Source organism: Ptychodera flava, chromosome 4 (assembly GCF_041260155.1).
Source record: "Ptychodera flava strain L36383 chromosome 4, AS_Pfla_20210202, whole genome shotgun sequence".
NCBI classification, from domain to species: Eukaryota; Metazoa; Hemichordata; class Enteropneusta; family Ptychoderidae; genus Ptychodera; species Ptychodera flava.
This window is the reverse complement of record NC_091931.1, coordinates 11,189,392-11,216,981: the sequence shown is the minus strand read 5'-3', so window position 1 is coordinate 11,216,981 and position 27,590 is coordinate 11,189,392. Positions and strand designations below refer to the sequence as shown.

The window sequence follows — 27,590 nt, the reverse complement described above, 5'->3', positions numbered from 1 at the left end:
CAACACTGAATACCAATCCACCTTCAGAAATTTACCAAAAAGAGACATTGTCATTGGCTGTGACAATATAACATGCCATGTTCTTTTATACGGTGACCTGTGCAACCAAGTTACACTTCAAAAATCATACCTTTTCAGTCCCATTAAAATTAGAACAACCAGTGATGACATAAAATACATCGTCACAACCCCAGATACCAACATCTCCGAATGTCCCCCCATAACCTGTACAATTACCAGTGACCAGCTCAGCACAAATGGATGCTTGACAACAACATCCACCGGTCGCATCATATCTATCAAAGAAACCATTCAATTTCACAACTGCATATCATGCAACAAGCAAATACATGATATAGACACAGAAGATGATATCATCCACTGCAACTATTGTGATAATACCACACTCAAAGATATGTGCTCACAAGATGGCAAAATTACGTTCAATTTCCGAGATGACAACTTAAAAATCTGTCAACTTGTCATCTTCCAAAACCATCTTACAGCATTTCCTGATCCTGCCAATCTCTGTGCTGACATAAAATTAGCTACACACACTCTTCTGACAGCTGGTAACATTCAAGTCACCTACGACAAAAACAACTTAATTACCAAACCCATTATACTCCTCCAACCCAAAGTTCAACAAAAGTAAACTACCCTGCCACACAATTCAATATGCAAATCACTAGTACTCTCAACTGTAGTGGCCAAACTGTTAAATGACTCCTTAGTTTTACACACATTGCTGTGACTAACAAATTCTCCAATTACTAGTTAGATTTAATTAGTTTTTTTCTAATTCGTTTTCTTTATTCCCATTTAGATGCCCATGTTTCAACTTTTTCCTGCAATAAGATACTGGTTGCATTATTTTTTTTTACTTTTATTCCTTTTTTCTCAATAGGAAACTTAGATTTATGTGAATTTTTATACTTTTTGTTTCTGTATTCCCAATTAGTTTTACATTACATATACTTTGAACCTCAGATCACATGTACTTATTTTTGCTTAATTAGTAATTAGATACTCAAATTACATTTGCTTTTATTTATTTTCTATTTTTTCCCATTTAGCTACTTAGATGACATTAATTTTTTTTTTACTTTTTTCCCTTCATTCACAATTACAAACTTAGATTATATTTCAATTTTTATACTTTTCTTTATTCCCAATTAGATTTAGATTATATTTACTTTTTTTACTTTTCTTTCTATGTTCCCAATTAGAAGATCACATACAACCGCGACAAAGCAAGTGCATAGATAACTGATTGTAATACAAACAGAAACTACAATAGCAACAAGTACTGGAAAACCTTAAAGTATAGAAGCGGCATCTTTATTTTACTGATAAAGAGCTAATAAACCACAGGGTGCTTGGTTTAGTTATGAGAAGTCTCCTTGCCATTCACGTAAATATAAGAAATCAACTTGGCATGGACTTCCTGAAGACAGTACCATTTAACGCCAACCTGCTGAGATTTCTTACTGACAGCGACAAAGTATAGATAAAACAAGGCGAAGTTAGACTACATATTAATTACTATTAGTGTTTGTATTACAATCAGTTACCTATGCACTTGCTTTGCCGCGGTTGTATGTACTTCTTTTCACTTAATTTGTATTAGCTGCTCAGTTTACAATTCTCTTATTTTTTGTCCCAATCTAATACATAGATTACATTAACCCTCTGACAACCACATTTTCCCACCTAAATTTCTATGCAAAAGTTTTCATATTTTTCTCATTTTGAACTAACTTTTATTTCCTTTTTGAACCAAAAATGTGTAACATGATACTGATTCTAGATTTTGGTCAAAATTATTTAAAAATTATCATTGATATTTTATGAAAATCACAACAGATAGTAAGCAGACTTTAATTACATGTATTTTCTCATACATATTTTATTTCCCTTTAGCTGCTAGGAAACAGCACTTTTTAAATATATATATATCCTTTTAGTTCATATTAGAAGATTACATTACATTTACATTTTCCTCCTGATTTTTCTTCATTGCCAATTTACAAACTTTTACTACATGTACTTTTTTACACATCATTCTTTATTACCAAATACAAGCTTAGATTCCACTTATTTTCATACAAATTTTTGACTCAAATTTACAGTACTGTTTTGTAAAGTTTACAACAACTCCACGAAATAATTTCCTTTTGTACTAGTTTAAATATTCAGATCAATGCAACACAATGCATATAACTTCTTTTAAGTTTTCATTTCCATTCTATACTTTAAATAAAAAGTTTCCACATTTTACTTTAGAAAACAATGTTCACTTTCATTTTTACAGCAATAAACACAACTTTTTGCTTTACAAATATTGCCTTCTTTCATTTTTACTACCATTGTGCCAAACTTTTTCAGTCACCTATGACATCAATATTAGCTTATTCAAATCATTTTTCACCATTCTTCGCTTCTATGTCAACAACAAACCTAATACGCTGATAATTACTGCCAAATTTACATATTTACTACGTTTTGCTATTATTACAATAATTTAAACAAAATCATTTTTGCCCAGTTCAAGTTCAATATCTCAAACACTTTTGTCATTTTTTCCCTCATTGTCATCCACTTAACTATCACAGCGGAGCTATATCGGCCGCTAGGCCGCTTGTCTTTGGAATGTCTGAATCACGGTCCCTCCACAAAATCAAGACTTAGATTATATAATAGATTTTAGACTTTGACTGTTTTTTTGAAGTGTCTCTTCGATCACGTTCAAGATCCTTTGAACTGGGCAAATCCATACCTAAGATACATGTACAAGAAATAATCTTTCATTTTGAATGATGACTTCTTATAGGTGCTGACTGAATCAAGAACATTCCCTCTAGTAAAACTAACTCAGCAGTCCAATTATGTGGTGAAGAATTGGCGATAATGGTATTGTTTTCATATCTGTGTTATATAATTTTGTTGCATTTGATTTGGTTCCTTGATGATGCATTGAACCGTCAGCATCACATATTGCCCGTGGAAGTGAAATGAACTGGAAAAATTCATCAATTGGATTTCAAGTCTTGATTGAATTTGCCTCTGTCTCCTCAGACATGCATTTAACAATTTTTTATCAGCATCATTGGACAATATAATGCGTCTTGTTGCTGTCTTATCTGTGAACATTCTAAGTTTGCGTTTTCTGACAGGAGCATGTCACTTTCATTTTGTTGTCTAATTTTCTATTTTTTCTGTTTTTGTCAATATTTCTTGTAAAGTGCTTGTCACATCAAAGAGAGGATTTTCACTATTCTCTTTTGACTGGAGGTACTCTTTAATTTGATATTGATAAAAGCCCTCCCACACTTGCAAGATCAAGCTGTGGCATCTTTTAAATTTTTGACACTGGATGAGTGATTAAAGCAAACCCTCTTCTTTATGTGTCAATTTCGCTATTTTCTTTAGGCCAGCTTCTAAATAGATCTTAAATATAATGGGCTGTGTATTTTTGAGGACATGCCAATTCCCTGGAAATGGCAAAAGCCAGTGGAGTTCATCTTTATATTCATATTTCAATTTTGTTAGGTTGTCAAAAGTTTTGCCATCCCCAACAACTATCAGATATTTTAATCTCTTTCCAATTTTGAAAATGTCATGAAGTTATTTAACTACATGTTTAACAGTGTCCAGGTTGTCACATGGTTCATTGAGAATACCAAGATAAACAACCCTGGACTGCTCTGTTAATGTATCTTCAGATTGGGATAGATTGCTTTTGAGATTTAAGTAAAACAATTTGACTGTCTAACTTCTGCAAGGTACGCTTCTGGAGACAATGCTAGAAAACATCCTTCTTTACTTTCTCTAAACTTGCTTCCTCTACAGGGGTTAATTTAAAAGTGTGAGACCAACATTATCTTGATTCCCTCTTGATTCTGACATTTCAGGCAATAAATATTAATTTTCTGTCACTGTGACCCTTGCAGATTTCACCATGCTACTTGTTATTTTTCTCTGTTTTGGCTTTGATGTCTCAATATCTACAGATTTTTCATTATCTGCAGACAGAAACCTCCTTCACTTCACCAAAAACCTCCTTCACTGTCATTTTAAGAGGTTTGGGACCAAGAATTTGTGCATTTACCACAAACCATGGTTGTAAACTATTGTCAGTGCTAGCATCAATCAAATCAAAGTCATCTTCATATCTTTTAAGATAAGACTTTGAAACATTCCATATTGCAATCTTTTGAAAAAGAATGGTTCAACAGACATGCATTGCAGTTTTGACGAAAATTATTTCACCCAGCTTAGTGTCTGAATCAAAGTTATCAAGTTCTTCTTGGAGACTACATATTATGTTTGATAAATCTGTGTCACTTGAGCGACAATTTTTTTTACAACCCTTTCAGAATTAGAGCGCGAAGCCACTGCAGTGAACTGCAATAAAACTGCTCACACTAATTAGTTTCAGCTGTAGCCAGCTGGCAAAGTCGACAACATTGTATGTCCCATGCAGACAGTTTGTCTGGGGAAGTTGAAATAAAAAAGGTTTGTACATGGACCAGTGCATGGTAATGTTACATTGTATCTTAATCTTGAACACAGGGTGCCAATCGTAAACTCTCATTTACAACTCGAGCCTCAGACAGAGCTAGTTTTGCCTTTGTACAAGCAGACTTTTTGGTCTTTATCAAGTAGCCTTGTTCAACACCAAAGTGGCCACGGCTACAGCTGAAACTAATTAGTGTAAGCAGATTTATTGCAGTTCACTGCAGAGGCTTCGCGCTCTAATTCTGAAAAGGGTTGTATTTAGATTTTCTACAGTACAGTATGATACAATGACATGTAGCACGTTTTACACAGTGGGCTATTTTCATCAAATTTTAATCCAGGATAGTCCCCATGTTCAGTAAAATGTTCCATAAGTAACTCTAGATTGAGGGGATGGTTTATAGTAGTAGAGGTCAAGCGTTTATTACAATCTGGGATGCAACATCTTTGGAATTTTCTCTGGCTTCGCATGCATATAGATCTACAAGTGTACATGTACATGTGTGTTTGTGTGGTGTATGTATGTGTTTGTCAAGAAATCCTGACGGCACAAATCAATCAGGCACATGACCTGGGCCAATGTTCAGCTTATATTTTCATTAATTTTTAAATTTCTTCAAATTTCATCATTACAACTGATTCTTTTGTCTCTTATTCTATATCACATTGAAGACACAAAGTCGCTCATTTTGACACTATTTTGGATGGTTTACTTACTTTTGAAATACTAAGTTATTTTGTTCTGCTCACTGAAATGAACTCAATCTCTGGTTGTCACATCTCATCTCACACGCTGTACATGGACATAATGCATGATTATTTCCATTATTTTATACAAAAATTCATATCATGGTAAACTTTGGAGTTGTGACCATGTACAGAGTGAGAATTGAATTATAACAACTAATGATTGAGCGGAAAAATGCATGGTCTAGCTATTAACAGAAACTAACATTGTTGCACATCAAACACTCCAATTCTACATCAAATAGATAAGTCATTACCTGCACTAACTGGATGTCGACTACCTTATTCAGTCTCTGTTCAATAACAGTGTAACTGCCATATTTGGCACAGTGTCCAGGGCTGTCTGATCGTCCATCCCCGGCTAGAATAACACCCTCACTCTCCAAACGTAGCAGGTCAAACATCATAGACTGTTCCAGCTGCCAGTGATTGATGATGGTTGGCATCAGATATTTCTGTTGATGTCTGAAGAATGTGCTGAGGCTGATACATGAAATATTCAAAATTCTGAAGATTCTAAGACTTTGAGATGGTAGTGAGCCACTGAACAATATGCCTGCAGATAACATAAGATTGCCAACAGGCATTTGCCCAATGTACGGCTGGCTTGCCCAGTCCCTAGCAAAGAAACAGACTGTACACAGTTGCTCAATGTGAACAACTGTACCTGAAATTTGAGTAATGACTCCTTCAGTAGTCCCAGAACATACAGGGCAATTTCTAAATAGGTCAAGAAGCTGAGACTCAAATACAATAAACTTCCTCTCTTCTTCTGGTGGCTGGGAAGTCTTTGGTTTTGGCCTATGGAGAGACACAATATACATATTTTCAAGATCACCCAAAAGAACAATTATCTTGTCATAGTTGCTGAAATGAAAGGCACCACTAAATGATTACTGAGAAAACGAAAATAGTTCAACAATATAATGAAATTTATTGAACACAAAAACTTCAAGCTACCAATATTTAATATTGCATATGGCTCACAATGCCCAAAAGCTCGCACAGAATGAGATTGGAAAATTTACTTTGACTTAGGGCCAAGGGAAAAAATGTGTGTTTCCCGTGACATGCACTTTATAGGGTCGGTAGGTCCGAAGTTTTTCAATTTTTCAATATTATTATGACTCAGCTGAAAGACAATACATCGAATTATGATACAAAGAGCAAGTCTGCAATGAGACAGGGGCATCATTCTGGAATTGCAAAAATTATTGGAAATTTTGCTTGATTTCAATTTTTGAACTTATAATCTAGTTGGATTTTCTTTCAAATGTCAAAGTTTTGGGTCAGAATGTAACTTGGGTAGGTCGGGTTACTGGAAACACACTTTTTTGATTGGTACTGTATATACATAATATTAAATTTTCAGATTTTTAAAAAAACATTTTGACTGAATGGACATCACATTTCATTGGTTACACATGTTTTAACAAGGTGACAAAATTGACTTCAAAGGGTAAATATTAATATCATGTGTACATGAGGCATCACTTACTGTGGAGGTGTTCCTTTTGTGTGTTCTTGTGGTTCCTCAGTGTCTGGCATATAATCCCTATCATTTACATCATAGGTGCTGTCCTCATCTGGAGAATCATCATCACATTGTACATGTAGGTGATCTGTTTCAGCAACCAGGCTGGAATCATCTCCTATCAGTGTGCACTGCACTCCTACTGATGTCATAGATTTTGTCACCTGTGTTCCTAAACAAAACACAGTTATCAATTAATAAGTAGACAACACATATGAGCCAATAACTTCAAAAATCATAATGTAGTGACTAGGTTGAACTCTATGAGCTGGTTAGCATTGATATTATGAAAATATTTCAACTTCAACCCAGAGCTGTCTAATTATAATAATTGAGGTTGACATATAGGTGACAACAGTGATCAATTCTACCTTTACTTCTCCTATATGGTCTATGACTAATCTGTGTACCACGAGATACAGTATTGTCCTGCACAGACACAGCTGACTTGCCCTGACTAGTATCATCTTGCACAGACACAGCTGATAGTCCGTGGGCTGGAGGGGCCCACCGTGCACCCCCCACATCCCTACTTCTTGGGTATTTTTTTGTTCTTTAGGACCTGCTGAACAAGAAAAAAGATGTTAACATTGGATATTTTGGGATGCACTACCTATCTGGGCTGGTTTTTGATTTCCATGTACCGCAAAAAATGGCGAAAAATGGGTAGGGGTAAGGGGTACTATATCCTCCCCTACATTGAGTAAACTAGCATGAAATAGCACAAACTATACATTTTGGAAAGCTGAGATTCTGCTCTTATGAGGAACACCAACTTTAGCAAAATTAATTTGTGTACATAGAATAGGACGACTTTAAAATGAATTTTTTTGACAATTTTGAAATTTTTTACCCAAAATACCATGTAACAATTGTGATTTACTTGTTATTAAGCAAAATTTTGACAGCTTTTTGTGTTTGAATTATTTATTCCCACATATTAAACAAGAAAAAAAGTGTTAACATTAGATATTTAACTATACACTACTTCTCTTGAGTCAATTTTGAATTGCGTGTATCTGTATGGGGTGTGCAAAAGCTAGGGGTAGGGGTACAACATTCTTTCCTTGATGAAGTAAACTGGCTTGAAATGCCATATACCTTATAGTTTTAGAAAGCTTAGATACTGGTCTTTCTAAAATGCATAAAGTTTTAGTGAAAAAATATGACGTCATAGAATTGGATAACTTTAAATCGATTTTTTCTGGTAATTCAGTATTTTTAACGGGAAGAAAATACGATAACTATTGTTTCCTCCTTATGAAGCAAATCAAACACATTTATGGATGTTATTTACTAATTGCAATGTGCTGAAGAAGAAAATAAATGTCAAAATTGGGTATTTACCATGCATTATCGTCTCTAGTCACTAAAATAGCAAGTTTTGCTACATTGGTATATCGTGAATGGGCATTTATTGTTATGCAATGAACTAATGCACAGCCTTAAAAAGAAGACTCGAAAACGTGCACACATAGTCACATTGCCATTTTCTCCTTCAAGTAAATAGATTATTGACGACTGTCTATTGTTATAATTTAATTTTTAAATATTTTTCTATAAAATAATTTTGTTTAAGGCGTATTTGGAAAATTGTCTATGCCTCCTTGTCTTACTTTATATACAGCAAGCATTACTAACAATCTATTAGGCCGAGCCTAGAGGGGCGTCTACGTGCACCTCCCCCCCTCACCCCACAGGATAACAAACCTGTAATTTTCAGAAGCCTTGGGATCCCATGAATAAGAAATGGGATTTTAACAGACAAAATATAGGGACTCAATAGCTGTTACGGTCATGTTTGAAGGGTACCACAAAATCACGATTTTTTTGTGACCCACGTGGATTTTTGTCGAACCTGTCTTCTTGTACGTGATCTGCTGAGCTTTCTGTTTAACATGACCTAGGTTATGGGGTATAATTACAAAGATGATTTATTCTGCTTGAAAATGGTATATAGCAATATGCAATATCTTCTATAGTTTTCATGAAATAGGGCCATAATTTACCCCATACCCAAAGTTTATGTCACAAATTACTGTCAAAACTAATCTAAATTCCACCAATTATTTACCTATACATAATACAAAAGGCAATACTGTGTATAACTTTGTGTTATTTGCTACAGGTACATGTTAGAAACTTGGAATAAACTTTTAACAGAAAAAATATTATGATCCTGTAGCTATAACAGTCATATTTTGAAGGGTACCGAAAAATCACAGTATTACTGACTCGCATTCGTTTTTGTTAAACCTGTCTTCTTGTAAGTCTTCTGCTGAGCTTATTTTGAACATAACGAGGCCAATGGGGTACCATTAGAAAGTTAATTTACTCTTCTTTAAAATGATATGTTGCAATATGCAATATCTTCTATAGTTTTCATGAAATAAGATCAAAACTTACCCCATACTCCAACGTTTTATGTCGCAAATTACCATCAAAACTAATCTCAAATTCTACCAATTATTTTCCTAGACACTTTACAAAAGGCAATGCTTTGTATAAAATATAGTTTATTTGGTACAAGGACATGTCAAAAATATGAGTTAGACTTTAAAGAGTCAAAATATTGGTATTGAATGACTGTTACTGGCATGTTTTGAAGGGTACCGTAAAGTCAGAGTATTACCGACTCGCACATGTTTTTGTTAAATGTGTCGTCTTGTAAGTTTTCTGCTGAGCTTACTTTTTACCATAGTCTAGATTATGGGCTGCCATTGGAAAGACAATTTATTTGGCTTTAAAATGACATATTGTAATATGCAATATCTTCTATAGTTTTTATGAAATAGGACCAAACCTTACCCCATACCCCAAAGTTTTATGTTGTATATTACTGTCAAAACTAGCATTTAATTTCGATAAATTTTATAAAAAAGACAAACTTTGTATGAAACCTATTTTATTTGTTACAGAGACATTTCCAACAATGAAAGATACCATTAACAGGATAATTATTGTGATTTAATAGCTGTTAGCATCATAGTTTGAAGGATAGCAGGATATATGTTGCTGAAACCCGTGAAATTTTATTAAACAAGTTTCCATGAAATTTATCTGCCAACCTTTATTTTAACCGTAACGCAGATTATAGGGTATCATTACAAAGCTTTTATCACTCTTTATTTTAGCATATGATAAAGTGCATTATCATCTGAAGTTGTAATGAAATGGCAAAAAACTTACCCCAGCCCTTGGTTTTATTTGCAAACTACATCTGTTCGAAAACTTTGAAGTTTGCGAATTTGGGATATGGGGTAAGTCTGGTCCTATTTCATGAAAACTATTAAAGATATTTCATATTACAATATGTCACTTTAAGGCAAAATAAATTTTCTTTCCAACGATAGCCTATAAGATAGGTTAGAGTAAAAAGTAAGCTCAGCAGATGACTTACAAGATGACACATTTAACAAAAACACATACGAGTGGGCAAGACTGAGACTTTACAGTACCCTTCAAAACATGACAGCAACAACCATTCATTCCCAATATTTTGTCTGTTAAAAGTCTATCTAATATTTGTAACATGTCTCTGTAGCAAATAAAACAGATTTCATACAAATCATTGCCTTTTGTAGTATGTCTAGGTAAAAGTTTGGTAGAATTTGAGATTAGTAGTGATAGTAATTTGCAATATAAACTTAGGGGTGTTGGGTAAGTTTTGGTCTTATTTCCTGAATACTTAAGAAGATATTATATATTACAATATGTCATATCAAAGAAGAAAAAATTACCTTTCTAACGATACCTCAATGGCCGGGTTATGTTGAAAAATAGGCTCAGCAGATGACTTATAATAAGACAGCTTTAACCAAACGTATGCGAGTTGGCAATACTGTGAGTTTGTGGTAGCCTTCAAAATATGACTGTTACAGCTACAGCATCACAATATTTTTTCTGTTAAAAGTTCGTTTCAAGTTTCTAACGTGAACCTAAAGCAAATATACTAATTTAATACAAATCATTGCCCTTTATATTATGTCCCGGTCAATTGTTGTCAGAATTTGAGATTAGTTTTGACGGTAATTTGGAATATAAAACTTTGGGGTATGGGGTAAGTTGTGGTCCTATTTCATGATAACTATAAAAGATATTGCATATTGCAATATATTATTTTAAAGAAGAGTAAATTACCTTTCTAATGATGCCCAACTTATTATATTATGTTAAAAAGTAAGCTCAGTAGAAGACTTACAAGAAGACAGGTTTAACAAAAATGTATGCGAGTTGGCAGTACTGTGATTTTGCAGTACCATTCAAAATATGACTGTTACAGCTAGAGCATCTGGATATTTTTCTGTTAAAAGTTTATTTCAAGTTACTAACATTTACCTGTATCAAATAAAACAAATTTGATACAAAGCATTGCCCTTTGTATAATGTCTAGGTAAACAATTGGTAGAATTTAAGATTAGTTTTGACAGTAATTTGTGACATAAAACTTTGGGGTATGGGGTAAGGTTTGGTCCTATTTCATAAAAACTATAGAAGATATTGCATATTACAATATGTCATTTTAAAGCCAAATAAATTGTCTTTCCAATGGCAGCCCATAATCTAGACTATGGTAAAAAGTAAGCTCAGCAGAAAACTTACAAGACGACACATTTAACAAAAACATATGCGAGTCGGTAATACTCTGACTTCACGGTACCCTTCAAAACATGCCAGTAACAGTCATTCAATACCAATATTTTGTCTCTTAAAAGTCTAACTCATATTTTTGACATGTCCCTGTACCAAATAAAATATATTTTATACAAAGAACTGCATTTGTAATGTGTCTAGGAAAATAATTCGTAGAATTTGAGATTAGTTTTGATGGTAATTTGCGACATAAAACGTTGGAGTATGGGGTAAGTTTGATCTGATTTCATGAAAACTATAGAAGATATTGCATATTGCAACATGTCATTTTAAAGAAGAGTAAATTAACTTTCTAATGGTACCCCATTGGTCTCGTTATGTTCAAAATAAGCTCAGCAGAAGACTTACAAGAAGACAGGTTTAACAAAAACGAATGCGAGTCAGTAATTCTGTGATTTTTCGGTACCCTTCAAAATATGACTGTTACAGCTACAGGATCCCAATATTTTTTCTGTTAAAAGTTTATTCCAAGTTTCTAACATTTACCTGTAGCAAATAACAAAAAGTTAATACACAGTATTGCCTTTTGTATAATGTATAGGTAAATAATTGGTGGAATTTAGATTAGTTTTGACAGTAATTTGTGACATAAAACTTTGGGGTATGGGGTAAATTATGGCCCTATTTCATGAAAACTATAGAAGATATTGCATATTGCTATATACCATTTTCAAGAAGAATAAATCACCTTTCTAATGATACCCCATAACCTAGGTCATGTTAAACAGAAAGCTCAGCAGATCACGTACAAGAAGACAGGTTCGACAAAAATCCACGTGGGTCACAAAATCGTGATTTTGTGGTACCCTTCAAAACATGACCGTAACAGCTATTGAGTCCCTATATTTTGTCTGTTAAAATCCCATTTCTTATTCTAGGGATCCCAAGGCTTCTGAAAATTACAGGTTTGTTATCCTGTGGGGTGAGGGGGGGAGGTGCACGTAGACGCCCCTCTAGGCTCGGCCTAATAGATTGTTAGTAATGCTTGCTGTATATAAAGTAAGACAAGGAGGCATAGACAATTTTCCAAATATGCCTTAAACAAAATTATTTTAAAGAAAAATATTTAAAAATTAAATTATAACAATAGACAGTCGTCAATAATCTATTTACTTGAAGGAGAAAATGGCAATGTGACTATGTGTGCACGTTTTCGAGTCTTCTTTTTAAGGCTGTGCATTAGTTCATTGCATAACAATAAAATGCCCATTCACGATATACCAATGTAGCAAAACTTGCTATTTTAGTGACTAGAGACAATAATGCATGGTAAATACCCAATTTTGACATTTATTTTCTTCTTCAGCACATTACAATTAGTAAATAACATCCATAAATGTGTTTGATTTGCTTCATAAGGAGGAAACAATAGTTATCGTATTTTCTTCCCGTTAAAAATACTGAATTACCAGAAAAAATCGATTTAAAGTTATCCAATTCTATGACGTCATATTTTTTCACTAAAACTTTATGCATTTTAGAAAGACCAGTATCTAAGCTTTCTAAAACTATAAGGTATATGGCATTTCAAGCCAGTTTACTTCATCAAGGAAAGAATGTTGTACCCCTACCCCTAGCTTTTGCACACCCCATACAGATACACGCAATTCAAAATTGACTCAAGAGAAGTAGTGTATAGTTAAATATCTAATGTTAACACTTTTTTTCTTGTTTAATATGTGGGAATAAATAATTCAAACACAAAAAGCTGTCAAAATTTTGCTTAATAACAAGTAAATCACAATTGTTACATGGTATTTTGGGTAAAAAATTTCAAAATTGTCAAAAAAATTCATTTTAAAGTCGTCCTATTCTATGTACACAAATTAATTTTGCTAAAGTTGGTGTTCCTCAGAAAGAGCAGAATCTCAGCTTTCCAAAAATGTATAGTTTGTGCTATTTCATGCTAGTTTACTCAATGTAGGGGAGGATATAGTACCCCTACCCCTACCCATTTTTCGCCATTTTTTGCGGTACATGCAAATCAAAAACCAGCCCAGATAGGTAGTGCATCCCAAAATATCCAATGTTAACATCTTTTTCTTGTTCAGCAGGTCCTAAAGAACAAAAAAATACCCAAGAAGTAGGGATGTGGGGGGGTGCACGGTGGGCCCCTCCAGCCCACGGACTATGACTTGCCCTGACTAGTATTGTCTTGCACAGACACAGCTAGCAGCTGACTTGCCCTGACTAGTATCGTCCTGATCCTGCACAGACACAGCTGACTTCCCTTACGAATTTTTTTTTTTGTGGCATATGTCCCACTGTCTTGCGGCTTATAAGCTACACACAAAAAAGGCTGCCAGAACTTTTTTTTCATTATGTGCCGATATGTGCCACTAGAGGCACTTAACAGGCACACAGAGACAATCAGTCAAATCTTTTGTGGCAGATATGCTGAAATATTTAAATAAACACAGTTTGAGCAAGATGTTGCTCACTATAAGCATGGATGTAAAAATTAGATCTATTTTTTACATCCATGCTATAAGCCACAACATTGAGTTGACACTCCACTTGATCACGCATTCTTAGATGAGGTATCCATTGAATTGACAGTGACACTACAGCTGGCACAGCAGGAAACCTTTGATTTTCAACAAATTGTGTGAAAAACTACCATTTGACTTTGATCGGTGTAATAAATCAATCACTGACTTTTTATGTACGTTTTGCAAATGATTGGTTCTCACTGACAGAGTAACTGTTTCTACAGAAAAAAAGGCTTTGCAAAATATGAACTCTGGCGAACCATATATCGACGTATGATGAACTTATTTCACGTGCATATCTCCCTTGAAAAGACTAGTCTTTCAAAGAATTGCAACTCAAAAATAACGTATATCTTGTTCTTTTGTGTTTTCTTACCCCCTTTTCACACGCGGGTTTTAAATGAACTGCAAGTACGGAGTAGGTCTTGAAAGCGTACGTACGGCATGGAGGTACGTACGGTAAAGCTTTCCCAGCGTATAATAATGTACGCATATATGCCGTTCATACACAGGCCATTGAAACGTCTCTGAAACGGTTCTGGGCCAATACTGACACAGAAAGTTATGTGTGGACACTCCGAAGTGGTTCTGAAGCGTTTCAGATTTGAGACGGTTTAGTCGGCCCGACCAGAGCCGTTGTAGGGATTAACTCTATCCGCAAATCGCCGTGTGGACAGACTGAGCCGCTTCAGAAGTGTTTCAAACGCCCTCACGCGACAGGTATTTGTAACATAAAACAAACAACAACCAATATACAATATTCACTTTCGCCATGGCTGCCGAACACAGTACTACATCTCGCGGTATACTGGTCCGACGAAGAGATAAGCTTGCTACCAAAAACCCTATCAATTCGACCAGAAAAAATTCATTACGATTTGAAAAACGTCGAATTAATAGGAAATTAAAACTGCCGAAATAATTTAGTGGTCGAATTTAATTTGGAACGACGAGGATGAAATTTAAGCGAGACATGTTTGCCATGTTGAGACTGCTTCAAAGCATGGACTGTGAAATTTTGTGAGGTCGACAAATTTCGTAACAAAAAACCCTCAAACGCACGTTGGTGTCACATCAAAATCAAAGTGGCCGCGATTACAGACGGAACAATCTGTGACACTGCCACCGGCCGCTCGACGGACAACACGTAAGTTGACATCGTGTGCCAGCCCTTGGAAATATATTGTAACTCCTTGACAGGCAGATGAGATAGTCTTATAGCGTTTGATGCATTGAAAGTTTGTAAAAATAATAAAAAATGACATCACCGATCATAAGAAACGTGGTGTTGAAGATAATAGTTTTTAAAAGAAGACTGTGACGACCATATTTCTGTAAGTATTATCTAACTTTAGAAAACCAACATCTGAAGATTTACTTCAACCAACACTTTTGGATTTGTTCCACTCTTTATTATAAGATTAGTCGAATTTCTGGAAAGTAGGTGTACATTTTCGATGTCTGTGTATAGTCTACACCGAAGTCATATCCGAAAGAGTATAATCAGTTCGCGACAGCGTAAACCTCTCTCTCCCTCTTTCTCTCCAATGTTTTATATTGTCGACATTTATATATCAGTCTGAAGTTTCAGGTCACTGCTCATTACAAGCAGTTGATGTCAATTTTTCCGTATCGGGCATGGTCTCTATCGTCACTCTAATCGTTAGTGTTTTCCTGTTATATTCCATATCAAACTCAAAACACAACGTGAACAACGCTGATAATATATTGCATCTTTCGGTACGGTATATAAAACCGGTAAAGTTCGTAACTGGTGACATGTCACGGCCTGGAGAAAGTTCATCACCATCGATCGAATGTCCGTGGCGCTTTTGCTTCCAAATAGACATATTGAAATGCACAGGGAACTTCGTGGTATGGCAATTATATGAATTTTACCGTGAAGAAAGTCTATGACTTTAAACTGGCCGTACAACCAACAATAAACATGGCGGAGCAATGATACCGATTTCAGAGACTTCGATTTTTTTTTCATTGCGACCTCTACCGCTGGTGAGAGCGAGTCGTCTTTTTTTCCCACTGGCTATTTGGCTTTGAATTTTCAATTGCCATCATGTGCTAAGTTAAAGCTAAAAACAAGACGGGCGTTCTCTGTAAATCAATAAGCCTTTTGAATATGAAAAAATCGGACATCTGAACCTCAACACGCAGCTTGAAAGTTGTTCTCCGAATCAGGACAGGGACATCGGCCGGGACATCGGTGAGGACGGATTTCATGTAGTAGCAATGGAAACCGACGGCTTGTTAGTTGTAAGAAACCATGCGATGTACGCTCCCTTGGGCCGTGGAATTTCGCCGTATCGCCTCTACAGACTACACCGTCTATTACCTAACCATGCTATAAACAATCACACGATAGTTCAGTAACATATATCTTCATTAATCTACCGATCATCCACCGTCGAACACTTCGGAAACAATGGTCGCGGTCACGGATTCAAGGACGCTCACAAGAAGAAATTATCCATAAGTGGCGCGCAGAATTATTTTTACTGGTTTTGAGAACTTCTAAAATAACTTGTAATCTGTATATCTTCGTACATCGAACCGATATTGTATACCTATCACCGTCGAAGTTTATGTCTTTCACTGTAGAGTTCTTTTTATCCAAAAACACAAATTCAGAAGAGTCCCACAGAGCAGTCAAATGAAAGGATAATTGCTTCAAGCGAATGAAATTGCACGAAAGAATGAAAATCAACAGCACACCATGGACGTGATTTAAAACAATAGCGCTTGTGAATAGGACTATTCTATTTGAGTAAAAAGTGCCGTTTTTCTCGCAATTTTAGCAACTGTAACGACCCTTTATTCTTTAATACCTTTCCATAATTGAATTAAACTAGGTTTAGGGCTTATACACACAGTGTACACTGATGTACAGAACTTTAAAAAGTATTCTGCTGGTAACGAACAGAGGTTTACACTCTAATGGGCGCAGTAAAACAATGGTCACGTCCATAGGTTCAAGGACGTTCACGGGGAGACACGATGGCAAATAGTGCAGTGTCGTAAAATTGCTTAGACTAGTTTTAAGAACGGTACAATATCTGGTCATCGGTGTACCGCTACCTGTGAATCGAAACGACAAGTGTAGACCTATAGCTTCGAAATTTTATGGGAGAGACACCACGACTGAGACCGACAGTAGCATAACAAACTTATTCCCAATTGTACGTCGTGTTTAATACAGACATCTCTGTAGGTGATTCTGGTTTCTCTTGAATCAAAAGTCCGACATTGACAAAATTGACATAAAATAAGTCCGAAAAGTTATGTTTTATTCAACTAACTGATTCATCTCCTTTGATATCCCCTATTAGCAACATGTAAACAGTCCGGAAAGACTGACATCGATGTCTCCCGGGCCCCCATTTCTTCACCGTTTTGCAAAACATCTCATCAGCTGGACGCATGGGCAATGTCTTTGTACGTTGGTCAAAACTAATGACAGTATAGGTCAGGATGTAACATCGGTCAAAGTAATATTGAATATGGAAGACGAAAATGCTTTCATTGATTGACAAAAATGAGAGGGAACGAGTCAGTAAATATCGAACCAATAGGGGAGATCGAGACTGCCATTCCCCATGATTAATCAACTGGGAACAAAATATATATTTCGATCAACAGACTTACACAATGAGAGACAGCATTTTATTCAGCTTTAAAATAAGTCACCGCCTTTCCTATAATAATACCCCGTTTGCGTTTCGATCTACTCTGCTCTGTCCCCAATCGGTATGGCCGTCCGGGTTTCACCTGCCGTACTGACTGATACATGGTTATTTCTTCACATATTTTTTCATCGTTTGGCATAAAATACAGCATCTCTTTGGTGCACAAAGCAAATCAACGTTTAGAAGGAAAGTCACAGGAGGTTAGGATATTATATACCGTAGGTAAAATTAGAATGGAATGTTGAAGATGAAAAGACTTTTATCAGTCGACAAAAATTGCCATAAACCGAGAATTGAGATTGTCTATGATTTATTAATTGGGAACAAAAATATTTGATTGAGTCATTAAGTTTGTGTTTGATTCGTTTAAAAAATGTGTTCCTACATTCTTATCCGATTGTTTGTGTTAATAAAAATGTTTGTTTCGCCTCGGATATTTGTAGGGAAGTTTGGATTAGTGTGGACGGTAATGTTTTGTTTGTGTGAGGAAAGCTTATGGCGAGGCGAAACAAACATTTTTATTAACACAAACAATCGGATAAGAATGTAGGAACACATTTTAGAAACGAATAAAACACAAACTCGACACAGAAAACATTTTGGATAGTTAGGTGGGGAGCCTCTTTCACATTCTTTACAGCCAGTACGACGTCGTCCATTTCAGCCATCTTGTTACAAACAATGCTTGGCCATACACACCTTTTGAACTCGAGAGGGCGCATTAAGACGTCTAAAACATCAAAACAATGGCTTAATTTTGTGTATGTGGACGCAAGCGGACTCAATCTATTAATCCCCTGTGTTTACAAATCACAAATAGTGTTGCAGAAGCGTTTCAATTTTTCCCTGTCTGAACATAGTAATAGTTTCAACATTGATCACGCTGGGCTTCTAAATACGGACGTGCGCGATGAAAGTCATCGTCGGGCAAAGTTTGTAAGTCACGAGACTGCTATGTCGGAGCCGTTTTTGTAGAGTTTTGTGTTGATCTAGAAAGGTTATTCCCATGTATTTGTGTCGCTTTGGTTTTCAAACGCAAGCTCGCATACAGCTGAGCTCGAGCTCGATCAAGCTGCTTGCTGAAGCAGGGAGACAATGCGTGGGTCAGAACAGACTTTGAACCCGGAACTCTAGAATCACGCCTGATGATGTCATAGATCATGTGAAGACTTCTTTATGATTGGTCAGATTGTTGTAGATCATGTGAAGATTTCTTTATGATTGGTCAGATTGCCAAAAGGTCATGGGTCAAATCCTGAGCGGCAAATTAAATCTGATATGCACTGGTAGACCGTTAGGACGTTTGAGCGAGGAGTATATCGTTGCCGTTTTTTCGCTCTGATTTTTGTACAGTTTAGCGTAAAATTACCGTAGGACATTATCATTCAGGGTACGTAAAGGTTAGATATGAATTTAAAACCAACAAGCAGCGTTTGCGATGCGTTGATGGCCCTTGGATGACCGATTCTGAGACCGCGATATCGTCCCGAAGAACAACGGTCACGGACACATCCATAGTTTGATCGAAGAGCTACAGATCGTTTAAAAATTCGGTAAGTAATTTTCAATACCACGAGTTGTCTCTATAATTTTCGCAGTTTTCACTGTCTTTGGTCGTGCTATATTGATGTTGTTCTTGGCGAACCCTGTTCAAGTATGCCAAATGAACGTACGGTATTGGCAAAAATAATATACCCGTAGTTAATCATGGAGGTTGGTAGCCCTGCGTACGATGCTGTGTGTTCCGCTACAGTTAATCGCCCCGCTCACCACAGCCCTGCAAAGACCCGTAGGTAGGGTCGGTGACTTCAAATCCATTTTGGGACTTGACGTAAAAAGCCAAATTACTGCCGAAATTCAGCGTTCTTGGGCCCAAGTCGTATCCCTGCCTACCTCAGCTACTCGATCGCTTCCAAAAATGCCAGTCTTTTATTCACTTCTCGTAAATAACCGTCGATGTCGGCAACTCTCTCGCTAGCCCTGCGTACGATGCTGCGTGTTAGCTGTAGCGGCTTTTGAAAATTACGAATGCAAGAACGACGAAAATACAACTCAGTGGGCTAACTGCTAGTGTAACAATGAATACCAATAGGCATATCCACGACTCAGAGTATGCTCTTTTCCGGTGAATTTTTGTATTAATATATAATAAGGGTAGTCGACAAAATACAAGCAATTTCACTTTGCACATGTAATAATATCCTTGCCTGTTATTTATCACTTTTATTCTCAGTGTATGGGCAAAGGCCATGAAGCTGAACAGACCAATGGATCAACAGGAACATTCAATGTGAAGTTTCAGAACAAGATCGTAAACATAGGATGGCATCGAAAACAACTTTGGATAATGTGAAAAATCAAATGCAGACTTTTAGACGTGTTCTGTTATGTTTTTTACATGAACCTCATTAGATTATTGAATTTTGATTTTATTTTATTTTCTTAGTGGTCCAGCCTAGTGTACCAACATCATTGTTTTACATATCAAAATAAACAATGGGGTATTATCGTGAAGATATGTGGTAATGTTTTTTTTTTGTTTGCATCTGTGAGTAGGCCGTTTAAACGGCAGTAGCTGTAACTTAATTTTATGCATTTTTTTATACTGTTATGTGTCTTGATTTTTGCCTATTTTGCCAAGTGAGTAAAGTGAAAAGTTACCTCAACACACAAAAGTTAAAAGAACAACATCATAAGTTACAGCTACTGTCCCTTAAAACAAATGAAGATGTGAAGTGTATGGTAATCTCCTGGCTAGTATAAAACTGGTAGGTACAAATGCAGGTATGGTTGGGGAGGGGGGGGGTAGCACAGGAAGCATGCATAGCAGCATTTTACCATGAAACCTTTTACCCTACCATTTTTTGTGGCATATTGTCTGCAATCACAGTGGCTTCTATGCCGCTAAACGCCCCGCCCAATTTTTTTGCGGCATATCGTCTGCAATCACAGCGGCCTCTATACCGCAAAACTGTGCCAGAACAGATCTTTGCATGATAAAATATGAATAACCAGCTTATAAGCCACAAACAGTTGCAGCTTGGTATCCACAACTATTGTAGATTAGCATGCACAACTATGTGCCAGAAGCCATATTTTTTCGTAAGGGTTGCCCTGACTATGTATCGTCCTGCACAGACACAGCTGACTTGCTCTGACTAGTATCATCTTGCACAGACACAGCTGACTTGCCCTGACTAGTATCATCTTGCACAGACACAGCTGACTTGCCCTGACTAGTATTGTCTTGCACAGACACAGCTGACTTGCCCTGACTAGTATCGTCTTGCACAGATACAGCTGACTTGCCCTGACTAGTATTGTCTTGCACAGACACAGCTGACTTGCCCTGACTAGTATTGTCTTGCACAGACACAGCTGACTTGCCCTGACTAGTATCGTCTTGCACAGACACAGCTGACTTGCTGTGGCGGAGTCCAGTTACTTTTGTATCCGCTAAGTGCCAACCACTCCAAGAAATAACCACCCTCAGTTGCTTTAGTTTAGAGTAGATTTATTCAAGAAGCGGTGAAAACTGGGTAAATAAAGAGATTAAAATACAAGGTCATTCATTGTCTACATCGGAGAGTCGAGGTAAATCAAGTCCAAAGTAAACGGAATAAAAGAACTAAATTCTACTAAAATATCTAAGCACTGCATTCAAAATGGTCCTCTAAATAATTGGAAAGTCATAAAGGGAAATCAACTTACATCGTTGCGCCTACAGTCCTACTTTTGGCTGGAGTGTTTGTGAGATCCACGTGGCATGTCTACTTGCTTTAAGACAGTGGAGGAAAAACGTGTCTGCCTGGGTGTAATTTAATCTTTAACCTTTTAATTGTTTTACCAAGAAGTTTCTTGACCTTTGTGTCAGAGGGCCTTAAGAAAGATAGAGGGCGATCTTCTGAAAATCTAGAAAGGGTCATGAAGGGTCAATTCAACACACTCCCCGTCTAAAAATGCGCGGTAAGCTGAATTTTTACTAATCATAAATTTCAAATAGAATAAATGCCTAATAATATTTTAGGTCTAAATAAATTCTAAAAGCTAAGAGTATATACGAAAGGGTTCATACTAATAGAGTCCGTAAGTAGTGTTCATTGAATTCAATCACAGAGTTCAAGTTGTACTTTCAATCAAAACTAATTCACTAATTGGTCTGAGGTAGGTTCGATGTTCGCCATCTTTGTAGATCATGACGTCTACTTTTTGTACTTTGTTGTCATCGCTGGGGTAGACCTTCACTATGCGAGCGAGGGCCAGCTGTTTCTTGCGTATTCTTTCTCTCTCAAAAGAACCACGTCTCCTTCTTTGATGTTGATTGTAGATTTGTTCCATTTTGGTCGTGGCTGACAGCTTTGTAGATATTCTTTTCTCCATCGTATCCAGAATTGATCAGCTAGATACTGTACGCGTCGCCAACGTTTTCTACTGTAGATGTCTTGTTGGACGAATGAGCCTGGTAGTGGGGTCGGTGATTGAGTCTTCATGGTGAGTAGCATGTTTGGGGTGAGAGCTTGGGGATCGTTTGCATCTGATGATACCGTTGTTATAGGTCTGGAGTTGACGATGGCGCTGGCTTCTGCCATGAGAGTTGTCAGCAAGTCATGTGTGTATTGTTGCTTGCCTAGTTGATAGTGCATGGAGTCAAGAACGCGTCTGATGGTACCAATTTGTCGTTCCCATATACCGCCGAAGTGTGATGCGTGAGGTGGGTTGAAAATCCACTCACAGTCTCTTGTTGTAAGGAATTTCTTGATGCGGTCTTGATCCAGCTCTTTGGCTGCTGCCTGAAGTTCGTTCTTTGCGCCGATGAAGTTTGTGCCCTGGTCACATCTGAGTTTCTTGATGTTGCCGCGTATAGCTATGAAGCGGCGTAGGGCGTTGATGAAGGATGAAGTGTCCATGGAGTCTATTACTTCTATGTGTACTGCTGTAGTGTAGAGACAGACAAAGATAACTGCCCATCTCTTTGCTTCAGACGTACCGGCTCTGGTTTTGCGGGAAGCTATAGTCCAGGGGCCGAATACGTCCATTCCGACGTTGGTGAATGGTGGGGTTTTCTCTGTTCTGTCCGACGGTAGGTCGGCCATGAGTTGAGTGAGTGGTTTTGCTCTCAGTCTTCTACATATCGCACATTTGTGTAGTATGCTTCTTACCATGTCATGTACACCCATAATCCAATAGCCATTAGCTCTGCTGACGTTTGACAGGGTGAGTTGTCTGCCTTGATGTTGTACTTGTCGATGTACATGATCGATGATAAGTCGTGAAATGTGGTTGTCCTGTGGGAGGATGATGGGGTGTCGGCCGCAGAGGTCGATGTCAGATTGACGAAGTCTTCCTCCAACGCGGATGAGTCCTTTTTCATCGATGAATGGGTTCATCCGGCTGATGGGGTTCCGTTTCTGTAGTTTGTTGTTGTCAGTGCCTGCTGACTTTGCTGCAGATAGTATTTCATATTCTTTATGAAACACACTTTTCTGTACTGAGCGTAGGATGATGGTTTCTGCTTGTGCCATCATCTCAATTTTCAGTTCTTCTGGAGACTTCTCTTTCTCCTTTTTTGTCTGTCTTTTCTGGTGATTTTCTTTGTCTGATTTTGCCTATTAAGTTGGCAATACTTCTCTTCAAGGATCTCCATGATGAGAATCGTTGAAATCGGTGAGCACCTAAGTCGTCTTGTTCTACTTCCTTCGTTGATGTGTTGAGGACAGCAAGTTGTTTGCGGACCTCAGGGTCTTCGTCACTTACTGTGTATTTGTGTTCTGTTTCTTCATGGTTGTCTTGCTTGTCTCGCTGCCACAGGAATGCTGGTCCTGATAGCCAGATAGTTGAGTTGAGTTTTGGGCTGGTACGCTGCGTGATGCGATGTCAGCTGGATTTTCGTGTGTAGACACATGTCACCACTGGTGTGGTGATGATATGTTGTGTATCTTTTCTACTCTGTTCGCTACGTATACGTGGAAACGTTTCGAGGTGTTGTTTATATATCCAAAGACGATTTCGCTGTTCGTGTGATATATGACGTTATCGATGTTCAGGCCGATTTCTGATGTGATCTTCTGTGCGAGTTCTGTCGCTAGGACGGCTGCACACAGTTCTAGGCGAGGTATGGAGACTGCATGAGTCGGGTTTACCTTTGCTTTGCCAAGTATGAATGATACGTTGACGTTGTCTTCATGGTTAATTAACCGCATGTACGCTACAGCACCTATGGCTTCATTGCTGGCGTCAGAGAAAATGTGACACTCAGTTTTCTTTATGGGTCCGAAGGTGGGTGGAGTGTAGCATTGCTGTAGCTGTATCTTTGTGATGTAGTTGAGGTTGTTGCACCAGCGGGTCCATCTGGGCAAATATTTCTCTGGTAGCGTTTCATCCCATCCAAGGTTTGATGAGTTGCATCCTTTAGTTTCTGTCATGAGGCCTCGTAGTATTAGTTTTCCTTCTATGGAAACTGGTGCGAGTATACCGAGTGGATCGTATATTGAGTTGACGATCGCCAGTACTCCCCGCCGTGAGAATGGCTTCTCCTTCAAGTCTACTTCGAATGTGAATGCGTCCGCCTCTAGAGACCACTTGACCCCTAATGATCTCTGTGTCGGTAAGGTGTCTTGGTTGAAATCCAAACTCTGTAGATCTTTGGCTCGTACTTCGTTTGGAAGTGCTGTCATGACTTCTTCATCATTTGAAACGATCTTGTGGAAGTTAACGTTTCTGGTCGCTAGTAAGTCTCTTGTTCTATTGATGAGACTAATAGCTTTCTGTGCATCTGGTGCTGAGGTTAGTCCGTCGTCGACGTAAAAGTTCTTGTCGATGAACTCTTTCACGTCTTCTCCGTATGTAGATACCCCGTCTTCAGCGATCTTTCTCAGTCCCGAAGGTAGCAATGGCTGGTGAGGAGACAATGCCGAACAGGTGTACGTTCATTCTGTACTGAATTACTGGTTTCGTGGGGTCGTTGTTTTCGAACCAAAAGAAGCCCAGATAGTCTCTGTGTTCTTTGTTGATGTGGAAGCTATGAAACATTTGTTCTACGTCGCCCATTACTGCTGTCTGCTCGCGTCGGAATCGTAGCAGGATACCGAGGAGGCTGTTCATTTGGTCAGGTCCCTGAAGCAATGCGTCGTTCAAGGAGACTCCATTGTACTTTGCACTGGAGTCGAATACTACTCTGATCTGCTGTTTCTTGGGATGGTAGACACCGAAGTGTGGTAGGTACCATGCGTTGTCGGCATCTATTTCATCTTCTGGAACAGGACTTGCGTGGTCACGTTCCGTTATTTTCTTCATAAACTGAAAGTATTCTTCCATCATTTGTGGTTTACGCTGAAGCTGATTCTGTAGATTGTAGAATCGGTTCAGAGCTGATTGTCGGTTGTTCGGTAATTTCTTCGGGTCTTGCCTGAAGGGGAGAGGAAGTTCTAGATTGCCTTCCTCATTTACATGGACTTCTCGTTGCATGATGTCCAGGAATTGCTTGTCTTCAATGGAGGGTGCCTTTTGTTCGTCGTAAGGTGTCCACTTGAAGACGGTGGTGCCGAAGTTGACGGGTTTCGGGCCTATTATGTCTTTGATGTGAATGTGATGGTTACATTCGAGCGCTGATTCGTTGTAGCCGTTGAGGGTTGCAGTCGTACGGTGTACTGAAGTGCGGATTACACCTCTTGCTGTCTCTAGGCACAGTTCGCCTGAAATTGTCCACCCTAGGTCGGTGCGTTGAGCCCAAGGCGAATTTACAGGTCCGTTTCTTGTTTCTCTGACTTTCAGTGGTTCTGGGCAGTTTCTGCCGATGAGGAGATGAATTCCGACGTTCTTTTTTGGTTCTGGAATGTAATCGATGATGGGCTTCAGATGTTTGAAGGCCTTGCAGATGTCTGGTGTGGGTATTTCGTTCTTGTCGCTCGGTATGTTGTCGTTTTCTAGCAGGACGGGAAGAGAGAATTTTTTCTTTCCGTCATGTGATTCTATGATGACGCGGTTGCTACGTCGTCCCTTTCTGAGTTCTCCTTTGCCGCTGCATGTTGACAGTTCGTATTCAAGGTCTGGGCCGTGTATCTTCAGTGCGTCGAAGAGGTGGCTGTCACCCATACAGGCGTTGGACTGGTCGTCTAGGACTACGTAAGTTTCTATGTAGTCTGCTGGTCGGTCTTGTGTATACACCTTTGCGAGGACTATCTTACCACACGAACGTCCGGCTGGGCATTTCGTGAGTCTGGTACATTTTGTTGTAGCTTCTTGGGTTTCCTTTTCTTTATCTTCTGGTTTGGTTTCGGTTGCTTTCTGCTTAGATCTGTCGCCGGGTGTAGCATGGAGACAGGTGATGTGTTTCTTGCTCTTGCATATAGTGCATTCGATGGTCGATGTGCAGTCTTTGGCGAGATGTTTCTCAGTGCATTTAAAGCATAAGCCTTTCTTCTTACACAGTTCAATTCTGTCAGCAACTGGTTGCTTTGCAAATGCTTTGCAATCTTTCAGGTCATGTCCTGTAGCCTCGTGAAAGAGACATTGTTTTTCTTCATTTGATGATTTCGTTGCGTGTACACGCGCTCTAGTCTTCGTTTGTTGACTGGATTTTGACTTACTTGTTCCAGGGTGTGTGTCGTCTGGTCTTGGAATATCAGGATCGCATGCTGCTTTCGCTGTGTCTTTCAGGAAGTCTTTGAAGAACTTGAATGGAGGAAATGTTTTGTGGCGTCGTTTGTATGATGCCACGTTATCTCTCCACTTGTTGAGGACGAATCTTGGTAACTTCTCCATGACGGGCTTGAGTCCCTGTGGTGTATTGAGGGACGAAAGGTCAGGAAGTTTTCTCATGTGTGCCTCTGTGTTAGAGCACAAGTCTGATAGTTCGAGTAGCCTTTTGCTTTCATCTGGTTTAACTTTCGGGAAGGACTTCAGTCTTTCCAGGATTACTGCGGTGATGACTGCAGGATTGCCGAATCTGTCTTCTAGTTCTATCCAAGCCTCTCTATATGACTCGTCTGGGTCGTCTACATATCGTTGTAGATGGTCTTCGACGATTTTCTGTGGATCTCCCTGCGTGTATTTATGCAGGAAATCCAGTTTCTCAGATGTCTGTATGCAGGCCGTTGTTACAGTGGCCTCGAATGATCTTTTCCATGACATGTACATGGTTGGGTCGCCTCCAAATGTTATTGGTTGTTGTAGTGGTAAACGTTGACGGGCCATCATTTGGGCTATCTCCGTCAGAGGTTGCATGTTGTTGTTCTGGCTTGTTGTAGGTGTCTGTTGATTTGAAGTAGGTGTGACTGTCTCACCTGATTCTGTTGGTGTTCCCTGTCCTGGTTGTATCAGTAGAGGGGATGATTCTAAGTCTTTATTTTGTGCTTTGGGTATGAACTCGGTAAAGTTCAGTGCTGGTAATGGATCATGCTTCATTTCTCCTTTCATTGCAATGTATCGTGATACATGGTCGTTTGATGACTGGTCTGGTGTAGTAAGTGTCTGTACTGGTGAGGAATTTTCTTCCGCTACTTGTTGGAGGGTTTCTGCATCTATCCTTGCCTTTTCTGCCTTCATTTCAGCTTCAATAACTTGATTTTTGCTTGATGGTGAGCAATTGTTTTCATATACTCTGCCTCTCTTGCTGCAGAGCGTGCCTTACCTTGTGCCTTTAATGTGTTTGTTCTAGATGATGTTGATGATCTGGTTCTGTGTGAACTACGTAAGCTGCCTAATGCAGATCCTCGTTCGGGTGGTGATTTGAAGATGAGGACGCTGTTTTCAGCTCTCCTTGTCTTTGCATCGTTAATGTATTCATTTGCTTGTTCAATGTTCCTATTGAAGTTTATTTCCGTTAATTCTGCATGCTCCTTACCTTCTGGAGTCTTGTCTTGTTGATAAAGTCTCTGAAGTTTGTTCCAAGTTTGTTCATATTCCTTGGAAAGTGTCTCTGCTGTATCAATTTTGCTTTCTGTT

General features: G+C 38.2%; 2 protein-coding genes across 2 annotated transcripts; both read right to left on the bottom strand.

Annotated features, from left to right (window-relative positions):
- Positions 1 to 21,145: 21,145 nt before the first annotated feature.
- LOC139130886 (uncharacterized) lies at positions 21,146 to 22,839 on the bottom strand. Its single transcript, XM_070696695.1, has 2 exons — positions 21,360 to 22,839; positions 21,146 to 21,183 (listed from the first exon to the last, which is right to left on the bottom strand). The coding sequence occupies exon 1, from the start codon at positions 22,823 to 22,825 to the stop codon at positions 21,893 to 21,895; it is 933 nt and encodes a 310-aa protein (XP_070552796.1). The 5' UTR covers positions 22,826 to 22,839; the 3' UTR covers positions 21,146 to 21,183; positions 21,360 to 21,892.
- Positions 22,840 to 23,174: 335 nt separating this feature from the next.
- Positions 23,175 to 27,191, bottom strand: LOC139130606 (uncharacterized). The gene is made up of 3 exons (XM_070696356.1): positions 24,699 to 27,191; positions 23,789 to 24,541; positions 23,175 to 23,507 (listed from the first exon to the last, which is right to left on the bottom strand). Exons 1-3 carry the CDS (start codon positions 27,189 to 27,191, stop codon positions 23,175 to 23,177), a joined length of 3,579 nt encoding a protein of 1,192 aa, XP_070552457.1.
- Between the last annotated feature and the right edge of the window lie 399 nt (positions 27,192 to 27,590).